This window comes from Cydia amplana, chromosome 15, assembly GCF_948474715.1.
Source record: "Cydia amplana chromosome 15, ilCydAmpl1.1, whole genome shotgun sequence".
In the NCBI taxonomy this organism is placed as follows: Eukaryota; Metazoa; Arthropoda; class Insecta; order Lepidoptera; family Tortricidae; genus Cydia; species Cydia amplana.
The window spans coordinates 17228502-17242708 of NC_086083.1; the positions used below are offsets into that span (position 1 = coordinate 17228502).

Sequence of the window (14207 nt, forward strand, 5' to 3'; positions counted from 1 at the left end):
ACTTATTGCAATCCTTAATATTGAAACAATATATCTATCTACGTAAAAATAATGTTTCGCAAGTAGCAAATTAAATATCAAACATATTATTTGCTAATATGTCAAGAAACTAGCGCAATGACCCTATAGGTATTTACTTCAGTATTCAAGTTGAAATATTTACCACCAGTAGGTACTTTATTGAAATCTCTTCTGATTCAGGTTTTTAAGCCATAAAAAAATGTTATATTAACTACCGCTAAATAACGGTACCTCACCACAGCGTCGATGCATCCTTTACAAAAAGAGAGTGTCAGGTTTGAAGCAAAGAGTAGTATAATATATATATGAGAAGTTTGAAGTCAGGCTCTGGACTTTTTCTCAATAATTGCTAAAAATACCTATGTACTTATTACTTCACTAAAAAGTATTAGCTGTTTAGAAAAACAGATAGTGCCAATTAATTGATGTGAACATACGAAATTGTTATTCTTAGGTAAGTAGTACCTAAGAATAACAATTCCGTATACTTAGTGAGGTACTAGCAATGTAGCTTACCTATTTATTTGACACAACCATATACGAGGGGAGGCTGAAATATTCGCGGCCTAAGCTAGAAAAATAACTAGGCTACTTTTTTCCCCGCCTCTTTGGCAGTTTAAATATTGCCGCCATTACTAACGATTATTAATAATTAACATTTACTTTAATACTCTTTTATTTAAGGCCGCGAACTTTTCAGCCGCCCCTCGTAGGTATTACGTACCACATACCCACCGCAGATACGCTGTCGCAATGCACCCACTTATCATTATCACTCTGGCGTTGTTTTTATTGCTCGATTTAGGCCATTGACTCCTTATCAGTAGGTATTTATTGACCACTTAATGATAGTTTACGTGACGCTCACGATGTCTCTTAAGATCGAAGTCATACAGAGAAATATATCTTTCTACAGTTTCTACCTACCTTAGGTACTCCTAAAAGGTTGAAGCATTCAGTAGGTAGGTAACCTTATACCTAACAAGAATGTATAAGTCATTAAATCCTTCAAAATTCATTACAGAACAAAGATAACCTGCCTTCATTCAGGTCTCAAATATAATTATTATTTCTTCCCATATTGCATGCAGCTGTAACAAAACACTAGAAGCCTAGCAATGCGGTTAATCATCCTCGACGACGCCAACGTGGTGGCGGACTGGGCGGCGAGGTTCGTGCTCCAACGCATCTCGGAGTTCAAGCCCGGTCCCGGCCGCCACTTCGTGCTGGGGCTGCCCACGGGCGGGACGCCTCTGGGGATGTACCGGCGGCTTATCGACTTCTATAAGGAGGGCCGGCTGTCCTTTAAATACGTCACTACATTCAACATGGACGAGTATGTCGGTGAGTATTCGGCAGATAGGAACATCTTAAATGCGAACACCAGTTCAGATTTTAATGAATGATATTGCAGGCTTGCCCCGCGACCACCCCGAGTCGTACCACTACTACATGTGGAACGAGTTCTTCAAGCACATCGACATCGAGCCCGGCAACGCGCATGTGCTGGACGGCAACGCGCCGGACCTGGCCGCCGAGTGCCACCGGTATGAGGAGCTGATCGCGGCCGCGGGCGGCGTGCATCTTTTTATCGGAGGTAAGATCTTCTAAACGCATTACATCAGCTTTTGCTGAAATGTGTCGATAAAATTCTTCATGAATAGGTACATTACACGCATTAAGAGGCGTCTGGCGTCATCTATGACCGAAGTACCAAGTCATATTGAGTAGGTACCTACATATTACCTAATTTAAACAATGTGCTGTCCTGCTAAAAATATTAGACTTATCCTTTAGATTTTCTATTACTTACACTTAGATTTCATTAACTGCCCAACAAGCAAAATTATCCCAGAACGCATACTTTATAAGGCTATTTGGATTTATAAAACTCCAATTATAGCATCAAAATTGGCTAGTGCGCTTTTTAGAGCATAATTAAATGCCGTATTAACTTGAGCACATTTACTACTATAACTTCACCTTGTAACCGTTTACAAGAAAAGATTTCCTGGCCATTATAGGCATAATTTATCTTATAAAAGCATACACCAAGAGTGATTACACTTAGGAGTAATAACTCCGGTTACTTAGACTTATAAGCGCTTATAAGAGAACATCTGCGGGCCGTTATAATCTTATGACTCTTGTAAGAGCCAATATCAAGAGTATATATACTGAGGAGTAATCACTCCGGTTAGTTAGACTTATAAGCGCTTATAAGAGAACATCTGCGGGCCGTTATAATCTTATGACTCCTGTAAGAGCCAATATCAAGAGTATACGTACTGAGGAGTAATCACTCCGGTTACTTAGACTTATAAGCGCTTATAAGAGAACATCTGCGGGCCGTTATAATCTTATGACTCCTGTAAGAGCCAATATCAAGAGTATACGTACTGAGGAGTAATCACTCCGGTTACTTAGACTTATAAGCGCTTATAAGAGAACAACTGCGGGCCGTTATAATCTTATGACTCCTGTAAGAGCCAATATCAAGAGTATATATACTGAGGAGTAATCACTCCGGTTACTTAGACTTATAAGCGCTTATAAGAGAACATATGCGGGCTGTTATAATCTTATGACTCCTGTAAGAGCCAATATCAAGAGTATATATACTGAGGAGTAATCACTCCGGTTACTCAGACTTATAAGCGCTTATAAGAGAACATCTGCAGGCTGTTATAATCTTATGACTCCTGTAAGAGCCAATATCAAGAGTATATATACTGAGGAGTAATCACTCCGGTTACTTAGACTTATAAGCGCTTATAAGCATACCCCGCAACGGAGCTAGCAAAACCGTAGCATATGACAGTTCTGTGTCAGGGTTGGCGATTATGATGAACCATTTTGCTTTAACTTTATTGTATGTAAGATTAATAAAATTGATCGAGAACCTTGTTGACCCTCTTCCGATATAACCCGGTTTAATTTACTGTCAAATATATAATAATAAATTAACAGGTCAATGTCAATATTAGATGCGTTTCAATGTATCTGTTATTTTGTTTATAAAATCAGGTTTTTTTTTCGCATTTATTTCAAATATTAACATGGAATTTTCATTGCTTGAAAATATTGGTGTGTTTGAAAACAAAGAAAAAATATTTTTTGTACTTTAGTTTATGCATAGTAGTGATAACCCTGACGTACAACTGCTACTGCTATACGTTTTATTACTTTTTATAGTTAGGTTTTTGTGTCGAGGGTTTTTTATTTTAATTTTACATTGCTTAACCCTACTTTGGTAAGAACATGGCGAGTTCTTTGGTCTTGCCACATGCCGTTATAAAACCATGTGCACCTATTGTAGTACTATAACGCAATTCAAAATGCCTACTGCGAAAATGGCAGCTACCTGTACAATTTTCTAAACAAATTGATAAATATTAATATGTAAATATTCCAAATACAAGAGGCGCGTTAAAATTTTAACCATAAACGTGATAGATTTCACAGAAAATCCATGTTCCCCTACGTATGTAGTACGCTAAAAATAGTAATTCACCAAGACATTAATAGAATTCACATTCATTACTTACCTTACAATTTGCTTGAATTACAAAAAAAAAACACAATATGTAAACAAGTGTTTGGCAACAAGCGATTCCGTTCCACGACTATTCAGATATGGAATTATAAAAACATTGTTGAGAGCGTATTAATCTCACTTTTTGCTATAAAATACTTAGAGTAGGTTTTACAGGAGTATTTAGATTAAGGTAGTTCTATTATAGGAGTACTATTGGCGTAATTGGAATTTCAACGGGCCATTATAAATATCTTATAAGTGCCAAATATACTTGGAATTATAAAAGCATTGTTGAGAACGTATTAATCTCACTTTCTACTATAAAAAACTTAAAGTAGATTTTACAGGACTATTTGGATTAACGTAATTCTATTTTAGGAGTACTACTGGCGTAATTGGTACTTCAACGGGCCATTACAAATATCTTATAAGTGCGAATAGACTTATAAAGTGGGCCCTTTTCCGGACTTGTAACCGCTTATAATTCCCTTATAGTTCTGATAAAAGGATGGTCTTGGGATAATTATAAAACTGTATTTTGCTTGTTGGGTGTGGGATACAAGATTAGTCCGCTACTATGGTTTCACATTCTTTTCAGACACCATTATCATTATGAATATGCAATAGGTATGTCTCCAAAATGGCGGAGTTCCCCCTTTAGGTAATTCACTTTGCGTCGTATGTTTTTACTAGAGATGCCCCGAATAGTGGTTTTGGCCGAATACCGAATATTCGGCGGCCGAATACCGAATATTCGGCGACCGAATATTTGGCATGACATGCGAACATTTTGAGTCACAATTATTATGAAAACTGATCGCTAACAAAGCTCTACGTTCGATGACGTTAGCTAAGATATATTTTTGTTGAACAGTATTAATGAATAGACTCAAACAAAACAGACTCATGATAAAAATAAAATGTTTTTTAAACAACAAATGCTCAAAAAAGGGTCTTCGTATTTAACAACTTTCCAAGAACACATTCTAAATATACCTACATAGTTTTTGATTATTTTTTATTGTGAATTTTTTCTTTTTAAGTAGTACAACAGATATTCGGTATTCGGCCGAATAGTAGGCAATATTCGGCCGAATACCGAATATTCGGCAAAGTGGCCGAATAGGCCGAATACCGAATAGTTGCAGAATTTTCGTGGCATCTCTAGTTTTTACCTCTCTGCAATCTCCTTAAAATCTCGCACATTCACCACAGGAATCGGTCCGGACGGGCACATCGCGTTCAACGAGCCGGGCTCCTCGTTGGTGTCCCGGACACGAGTGAAGACCCTCGCCTACGACACGCTGGAAGCCAACAAGCGGTTCTTCGGCGGCGACATCTCGCAGGTGCCGCGGCAGGCGCTCACCGTCGGCGTGGGGACAGTCATGGATGCCAAGGAGGTCAGTGTATCCTGGACATCCAGGTCGAGACTTCAATGCTGACGTAGACTTTCCGTAGTGGTAAGAAATTGATTTCCTCAAGGCTTTCGAAGCTCAACTCACATCGGCATTTGCAATATTTTCCTCCTCCCTTAGGGTCTCCCCAAACTTATCGACGCGGAATCGGCAATGCCAATAGAAATGAAACTTTATGTCCACGCAATAAGAGCGAAAAAGACGCCGACGCGTCGGCCGTCGACGGCCGAACGGAGCCGAACCGAACCTTACCTGTTTATGCTGTTTACTATCGGCTTTCGCCGAATCCGCGTCGATAAGTATGGGGAGACCCTTATCCCTTAGGTCCCACAGGCATAAACGCATACCTATCTCATATCGCATCTTGCATGGAGAAATCTGATACTATAATATTTTTATCTGGCTAGGATTGTATACATGTAAATGTTAGAGCTGTTTGACGCTTGGAGAAAATACAGGAAAAACAATTAGCATTTTGGTGAAGCGCTCCGCTCCGGTGTTGTTGCAGGTGATGATCCTGATCACGGGCGTGCACAAGGCGCTGGCGCTGTCCCGCGCCGTCGAGGAGGGCGTCAACCACATGTGGACCGTGTCCGCCTTCCAGCAGCACCCTCAAACGCTGCTCATAGCTGACGAGGACGCCACGCTGGAGCTGCGGGTTAAGACCGTCAAGTACTTCAAGGTACGTGTCCCATATCACTCGTAAACCTTATTGCAATAACATAAGGTCTACGATTGGTCAGTTACAAGTGTGAGTTCGGCACTGTTTCTGCCAGCATTCGAATGAAGAAGAAAAAGACTTAAATCGTTAGTTGTAGGACTTGTAGGTAACTAACGATATTGTGGATAAAACATTTATTATTAAAATGCATGCAATATTTCTAAGCGCCACATATTCTCAAACTGAAAGCATCCTACATTAGAATACTCACACACATACACATACACACACACACACACACACAATATGTATATATATATAATGTAATTGCTATGCACTCATATTAGAATGGCATTGTTTTCTGGTATCAAAACAGGCCCTATAATTAATTGCTTTAAATATAAAATAAAAACAAAATGGGAAATGTAGTAAATAAGTCATACTAGATTAGATGTTCCTTATATAGTTTCTATTGTCTAGGAGAGGACACTGACTTCTGTAACACAGGTCTTTACCTAGCTCAGAAGTCAGGGACTTCAAAACCCACTTAGTAACTTGTTTTTTGTCAATAAAAATATTTTATTTTATTTATTTATTCTGAATTCCCTAATCTGTTTTCCAAAGAACCTGACATGATTTACAAGCATGTGTGTATGAGGCAGAGGAATGCATGGGGTACACTCAGACTTACCTTTCACGAAGTCATTGGCGCTTTTGGATTCAATTAACGCTATTAACGCCTATTATTATTATTATTGAGTGCGAACGCCTTGCTTTGTGATGTGTGATAAACACTCGTACAGTGTACACCATAAGGATGATGGTTTCCTATTATTAAAGACTGGTTATTTAAAGTAAAGTTATTTTTGAGATAAAATCCATCCCAAATAGCGTCATTTTATAGTTTCCTCTCTAGATTAGAGATTCGGATAGCTATTCCGCAAAAATAATGCACTTCGGATTACTTATATAGTCTAAATTCAATGAGCACTACATTCTTTAATAGATAGGAAATGATAATGGTCAACTTGTTTATGCAACACATCGTCCAGAGCGGGTGTCTGAGTGTACGTGTGTGTGTAGGCGCTGAGCGAGGAGCACCAGCGGCTGATCGCCGAGCTACCCGTCGATAAGCAGAGCGTGCTGCACTAGCGGCGCCGCCCCGCCCCGCCACGGTGTAACCATGCACTCACGAGGCATCGCAACACAGACACACTAAAGCCCTTGCTACACGGTCGTCGACAAGCCCCTCAGACCGCGTGGCCTTGGTCTGGACGGACCGTGTAGACAGTTGTTTCCAACAAAATTTGACCAAAACTGACCAAGGACAGACCAAGGTCAGACGGTTAGAAGGCTTGTCGGCGACCGTGTAGCGAGGGCTTAACAGATATTATGTCATGAAGGGAACAACTTCACTCCTAAACTATCTAACCAACCGACAAACAAACAGATACCTACCATACAATACAGGGCAGTGAAAACTCACTCCTTTAAGATGAGTTTAAAATGTTTATCGTCAATTTTAGTACCTATAAATGTTGAAGGCAAGACAATGTATTGAATGGTATAGATGACACGGAACCCTGGGAAAAGTTTCTGTTTGGCCTGGTTTTGTCCTTGTCTACATTCCAAAAAGAGTTTTGTTATTTACTCTAAGCGAATTTTCTGTTCCTTCAGTAGATTGCATGCCTCAGCCCAAAACACTGTGGTAATGCGTGTAGCGTTCTCACATATCGAGCATTTCGTTTGGATATGCAACGTTTCTCTACTATACTATTTTGTACTATTTTATATCAGATTCCAGAGAATATTATTTATAAGATTAAGCTATTTTACTTTAATTTAGAAGATCAATATTTTTTTAATTTTTACTATTAATTATAAGACTGTTGGTGATGGTTAGATTTTACTCAAACGAATCTACTTTGTAATCTAGTCTAAAAAGAAAGGGACCAAACATAAAGTCACAAATGGAGAATGGTTTCAGAGTCTCATGGACGTGCACAACAAGCTGATCGAGGACACGTTTTGACTTGACCCGACCGACCGACGCCACGCCGCTGGAACTAACTGTTAGGTTTTATAATTTTATACAACTGTTAGATAAGATCAAAACTGTAATAGTATAAGCTATAAATGATTATGTATATTTCGAACTCTTGTTTCTTTCATCTAACCGTGCATTCAGCAGCAAAAGTTGTTAAGCGGGTGAGGTGTTCAAAATTACCTTGACACACTCTTATTCTCTTAGCAATAAAGTCGCGTTAAGATCATTTTGAACACCTGGCTCGCTTAGCAACTTCTGCTACTGACTGTACAAAAAAGGGTTCTAATGGTTAGGGACAACAGAGGGCATACTATTTTTCAAAAATTATATAACAATTTATTTTTACATATTATTTCAAGGCATGGAATACTTTAATTTTAATATAATCCTAGTTTCATATGGAATAACTTAAACTTAATTGTCTAAGCTAAGGAGCTTAGTCACTATTAAGGAGTCAGTACAAATAATTTCTTAACTTTTTAACACAATGACCATTTGAAGATGCCATTTTATGAAAGTGAAAGTTTTCATCAATCAATTTAGGCATAGGACTATTACCTCTAAAATGCACTCATGAAGTTCGATTACGGCTTTTAGTCACTTCACTGTGCCCATCCGCACCACACGTGACACACGCTACCAATATAAATGGTCGGTATTTATGAAACATCACTAGCACAGTACACTAAGAATAGTAGTGAATCTAAGGCCGCTCGGCAAGTTATTTACTTACTCTTACGTTGGCGCCTAGGGTTGTCACTTTTATTTTTAGTTAAATATTATTTGCGTATTATGAGTAGCACTAGGTTTCTATTTATATAATATAATGAAATATTCTATCAATTCATAAATGAGGTATAAATTAAGGCCGGTAAGAGCAGGCAAATGCGAGCGTACTCGAATGCGCGCGATCACAGTCGCGGTACGGCCCACACTGCCGCCACCGTATTCCCCCGTATATTATGCGAATGTGTGCGTGGCGGCGCGTGCGTACACGGCGCCCGGCGCGCACGCACACATTCAAGCCGGCAGCGGCACATTTCTATGAAGATTCACTACTGTTCTTGTACTGTGTCACTAGTTGCCCCTCCAGCGTCACCAGTCCGAGTCCCCTCCCCCGGCCACGCGGCACATCCTCGCCAGCAGCCCGGCCAGCTGCAGCGGCGCGGACAGTCCGTCGGCGACGCGCATGTGCGTCACCAGTCCGAGTCCCCTCCCCCGGCCACGCGGCACATCCTCGCCAGCAGCCCGGCCAGCTGCAGCGGCGCGGACAGTCCGTCGGCGACGCGCATGTGCGTCACCAGTCCGAGTCCCCTCCCCCGGCCACGCGGCACATCCTCGCCAGCAGCCCGGCCAGCTGCAGCGGCGCGGACAGTCCGTCGGCGACGCGCATGTGCGTCACCAGTCCGAGTCCCCTCCCCCGGCCACGCGGCACATCCTCGCCAGCAGCCCGGCCAGCTGCAGCGGCGCGGACAGTCCGTCGGCGACGCGCATGTGCGTCACCAGTCCGAGTCCCCTCCCCCGGCCACGCGGCACATCCTCGCCAGCAGCCCGGCCAGCTGCAGCGGCGCGGACAGTCCGTCGGCGACGCGCATGTGCGTCACCAGTCCGAGTCCCCTCCCCCGGCCACGCGGCACATCCTCGCCAGCAGCCCGGCCAGCTGCAGCGGCGCGGACAGTCCGTCGGCGACGCGCATGTGCGTCACCAGTCCGAGTCCCCTCCCCCGGCCACGCGGCACATCCTCGCCAGCAGCCCGGCCAGCTGCAGCGGCGCGGACAGTCCGTCGGCGACGCGCATGTGCGTCACCAGTCCGAGTCCCCTCCCCCGGCCACGCGGCACATCCTCGCCAGCAGCCCGGCCAGCTGCAGCGGCGCGGACAGTCCGTCGGCGACGCGCATGTGCGTCACCAGTCCGAGTCCCCTCCCCCGGCCACGCGGCACATCCTCGCCAGCAGCCCGGCCAGCTGCAGCGGCGCGGACAGTCCGTCGGCGACGCGCATGTGCGTCACCAGTCCGAGTCCCCTCCCCCGGCCACGCGGCACATCCTCGCCAGCAGCCCGGCCAGCTGCAGCGGCGCGGACAGTCCGTCGGCGACGCGCATGTGCGTCACCAGTCCGAGTCCCCTCCCCCGGCCACGCGGCACATCCTCGCCAGCAGCCCGGCCAGCTGCAGCGGCGCGGACAGTCCGTCGGCGACGCGCATGTGCGTCACCAGTCCGAGTCCCCTCCCCCGGCCACGCGGCACATCCTCGCCAGCAGCCCGGCCAGCTGCAGCGGCGCGGACAGTCCGTCGGCGACGCGCATGTGCGTCACCAGTCCGAGTCCCCTCCCCCGGCCACGCGGCACATCCTCGCCAGCAGCCCGGCCAGCTGCAGCGGCGCGGACAGTCCGTCGGCGACGCGCATGTGCGTCACCAGTCCGAGTCCCCTCCCCCGGCCACGCGGCACATCCTCGCCAGCAGCCCGGCCAGCTGCAGCGGCGCGGACAGTCCGTCGGCGACGCGCATGTGCGTCACCAGTCCGAGTCCCCTCCCCCGGCCACGCGGCACATCCTCGCCAGCAGCCCGGCCAGCTGCAGCGGCGCGGACAGTCCGTCGGCGACGCGCATGTGCGTCACCAGTCCGAGTCCCCTCCCCCGGCCACGCGGCACATCCTCGCCAGCAGCCCGGCCAGCTGCAGCGGCGCGGACAGTCCGTCGGCGACGCGCATGTGCGTCACCAGTCCGAGTCCCCTCCCCCGGCCACGCGGCACATCCTCGCCAGCAGCCCGGCCAGCTGCAGCGGCGCGGACAGTCCGTCGGCGACGCGCATGTGCGTCACCAGTCCGAGTCCCCTCCCCCGGCCACGCGGCACATCCTCGCCAGCAGCCCGGCCAGCTGCAGCGGCGCGGACAGTCCGTCGGCGACGCGCATGTGCGTCACCAGTCCGAGTCCCCTCCCCCGGCCACGCGGCACATCCTCGCCAGCAGCCCGGCCAGCTGCAGCGGCGCGGACAGTCCGTCGGCGACGCGCATGTGCGTCACCAGTCCGAGTCCCCTCCCCCGGCCACGCGGCACATCCTCGCCAGCAGCCCGGCCAGCTGCAGCGGCGCGGACAGTCCGTCGGCGACGCGCATGTGCGTCACCAGTCCGAGTCCCCTCCCCCGGCCACGCGGCACATCCTCGCCAGCAGCCCGGCCAGCTGCAGCGGCGCGGACAGTCCGTCGGCGACGCGCATGTGCGTCACCAGTCCGAGTCCCCTCCCCCGGCCACGCGGCACATCCTCGCCAGCAGCCCGGCCAGCTGCAGCGGCGCGGACAGTCCGTCGGCGACGCGCATGTGCGTCACCAGTCCGAGTCCCCTCCCCCGGCCACGCGGCACATCCTCGCCAGCAGCCCGGCCAGCTGCAGCGGCGCGGACAGTCCGTCGGCGACGCGCATGTGCGTCACCAGTCCGAGTCCCCTCCCCCGGCCACGCGGCACATCCTCGCCAGCAGCCCGGCCAGCTGCAGCGGCGCGGACAGTCCGTCGGCGACGCGCATGTGCGTCACCAGTCCGAGTCCCCTCCCCCGGCCACGCGGCACATCCTCGCCAGCAGCCCGGCCAGCTGCAGCGGCGCGGACAGTCCGTCGGCGACGCGCATGTGCGTCACCAGTCCGAGTCCCCTCCCCCGGCCACGCGGCACATCCTCGCCAGCAGCCCGGCCAGCTGCAGCGGCGCGGACAGTCCGTCGGCGACGCGCATGTGCGTCACCAGTCCGAGTCCCCTCCCCCGGCCACGCGGCACATCCTCGCCAGCAGCCCGGCCAGCTGCAGCGGCGCGGACAGTCCGTCGGCGACGCGCATGTGCGTCACCAGTCCGAGTCCCCTCCCCCGGCCACGCGGCACATCCTCGCCAGCAGCCCGGCCAGCTGCAGCGGCGCGGACAGTCCGTCGGCGACGCGCATGTGCGTCAGCCCCACCTCGCGGATGAACGCGAGCCGCAGCTCCTCGCTCGCCTCCAGCGTCTTGCACACGCGGAAGATGTTCGACACGATGTCCTCCGCCGCGTAACCTAGTTTGCACAGCTTTGCAATCACCTGCAAAACAAAAATAGAATTGACTAGACGCAAAAACTGCGGGCGCTGGGCTGGCCGTTTGTCCAGATATTTGGACGGAAGATGGATCTTTAAGGGTTACAAAATGGTCAGGTCCAAGGGGAAAAAGAGGTCGAGGGAAACCTCAAAACGATGGGCGGACGACATCATACAACTAGCTGGAAAGAACTGGATGGAAACAGCAAAAAACAGAGAGAAATGGAAGGCGTTTATAGAGTACCTATGCTACAGTAACGAGGAGGCTTTCACCCGGGATCAGTGCAACCAATATAACATAAAATAGGATTAAGTACAGTTTGAATACACTTATGAATTGTTAATATTAAAAATGTAGAGCACTGAGTAAATAAAGCTATAATAATAATAAAAGACGCAAAAAAGATTCTAGCTAGGGGTTTATAGTAAACTCGTGTTTAGTTTATAGAAGGAAACATGTGCCTTATGGAAGATAATCTTTGTGACTATACACCTAGGTCTTATGTTGTACATACCTTATAGGCCTCGTGTATATCCTGCCTGGTACAGGCCTCCAGCATGCCCCGCACGAGCATGGGGTGCGGCTCGTCGCACACTTTGAACACGCTGTCCGGGGCGACGTGTCTGAAGCCCTGCGCAGTGGCCTGCAGGTTGTTGAGCGCGGCGCGAAGGTCGCCCTGCGCTGTGAACACTACTGCGCTCACACCTTCTTCTGTGTAGGAGAGCTGCTCTTTCTCGCATACCTCTACCACCTGTAAACATTAGCCAATAGACAGACAATTCCAGGATTTTTTCAATCTCAAATTTCCTGTCTAGAAACAAGAGTAAGATTTATATGGCTATCACTGTCAAATTAATTCTGATACTTAATATGTAATTATAGATACTAAGATCAGGTTTGAAATTAGGATAGATTTCCATGCAAAATCACTAATTGAGTTACAAGACTGCATCTGCAGTACATATGTAAGCATTAAGGTCTGTAACCTTGTCTTTGCATTAAGGTTTACAAATCGTCCGTGAACAGTGTGATGATGATATACTGACCTTGGCAAGTATCTGAGCATCTGTAAGCTTGGAGTATCGTAGCACAGCACACCGTGACTGTATGGGCTCAATGATCTTTTCAGAGGTATTGGCTGCTAGCGCAAAACGTGTGGTGGCCGAGTACAGCTCCATGGTACGCCGCAGTGCTTGCTGGGCACCCTCCGTCATGCTGTCCGCCTCGTCCAAGATGACAATCTTATGTCGACCAGGTGGCAGTGTCACCTGCAACCAAAATCATCCAATCTGATAAGAAAAGTTTGAAATACCCTAACCCAACTATGTTTTTTGTTTTTGAATATTACACCCTCATCTTTTTTGGAAATCATAAAAAATACAGCCTTTGGCAAAGGCCAAATTATCTACATTTGCTTGATTGAATTTTAATTAAACATTTATATTTTCCCTGGCTTCAAACAAACTTATATTAGCACAAAAAAGCAAAGTTAACTGTTTAGCATCAGGTGCTCCCAGCTCTTAGCGCGATAGAACCACCACACCTGCGACGAAAAAAGTGCCAGCTCCGAGAGGCTATAAAAACCGAATGTCAACCCACACTGCCTATCCATAAAGACCTCACTGACTTTGGAGAGAAACTTGAGTCTTGAGAACTTGAGCTCTTGGGATGGTGCATATTGACAACGAGTGGGACATACACGACTCATGGATGACCGAGTGGAGTGCACAACAACTTAAGGGTGAACAACTTTTCACACTCAACCCAAAAGCACGTCGGGGGGGGGGGGGGGGTATTGCATACTACTTCAGGTGCTTCTAATGCATAAACTCCACAGATCTGAGGCTCAGGTAACCAACTGGTCTGTAAAGATCCTTTAAAAGAGAAAGCTCAAACAAAATGCAAAATTGAATGGGACTAGTATCGACCATATTGCATGCCAAGGCACCTAAGAAATATGTATGAATGGTAATAAGTAAACAATGAAATGAGATTATTTTTTAGTGTAACCTTCTGTTGCGCGAACATCTTGATCTTGTTGCGCACGACGTCGATGCCTCGGTCGTTGGAAGCGTTAAGCTCGAGCACGGCGTCCTTGAACGCGGGGCCCAGCAGCGCGCGCGCGAGGCACAGGATCGTCGTGGTCTTGCCCACGCCCGGCGGGCCCGCGATGATGATGTTGGGCGCGTTGCCCGTGCGCGCGAACACTGCCAGCCGAGCCACAGTATCCTCATTCCCCACGATGTCCGCAAACGTCTGAGGCCGGTACTTCTCGATCCACGGCAGGTGTCCCGCCGGCTTGCTCTGGCTCGCTTTCGACGCCTTCGGCTCCGGCTCGTCCACCTCCATTATAGTTATGTCGTCGTCGCTCATTGTCCTGACGATTTAAAAAAGCAATATAGATAGAACACGTTCTCTTTTCTCGAAATACTTAATGAAAAGAAAAATTAGAAAAACGTAAATACGCGCGTAATGCGCGG

General features: G+C 47.6%; 2 protein-coding genes across 3 annotated transcripts; one reads left to right on the plus strand and one right to left on the minus strand.

Annotated features, from left to right (window-relative positions):
* Positions 1 to 1113: 1113 nt before the first annotated feature.
* Positions 1114 to 7801, plus strand: LOC134654654 (glucosamine-6-phosphate isomerase). Of its 2 annotated transcripts, none has more exons than XM_063510125.1 (5): positions 1114 to 1365; positions 1436 to 1618; positions 4775 to 4959; positions 5483 to 5656; positions 7623 to 7801. In XM_063510125.1, exons 1-5 carry the CDS (start codon positions 1140 to 1142, stop codon positions 7665 to 7667), a joined length of 813 nt encoding a protein of 270 aa, XP_063366195.1. In that variant the 5' UTR covers positions 1114 to 1139; the 3' UTR covers positions 7668 to 7801. The 2 variants fall into 2 exon arrangements, with proteins under 2 accessions (XP_063366195.1, XP_063366194.1); XM_063510124.1 differs by lacking the exon at positions 7623 to 7801 and adding an exon at positions 6719 to 6815.
* A 3682-nt stretch (positions 7802 to 11483) lies between these two features.
* LOC134654901 (replication factor C subunit 2) lies at positions 11484 to 14171 on the minus strand. Its single transcript, XM_063510361.1, has 4 exons — positions 13738 to 14171; positions 12774 to 12995; positions 12242 to 12478; positions 11484 to 11732 (listed from the first exon to the last, which is right to left on the minus strand). Exons 1-4 carry the CDS (start codon positions 14098 to 14100, stop codon positions 11505 to 11507), a joined length of 1050 nt encoding a protein of 349 aa, XP_063366431.1. The 5' UTR covers positions 14101 to 14171; the 3' UTR covers positions 11484 to 11504.
* Between the last annotated feature and the right edge of the window lie 36 nt (positions 14172 to 14207).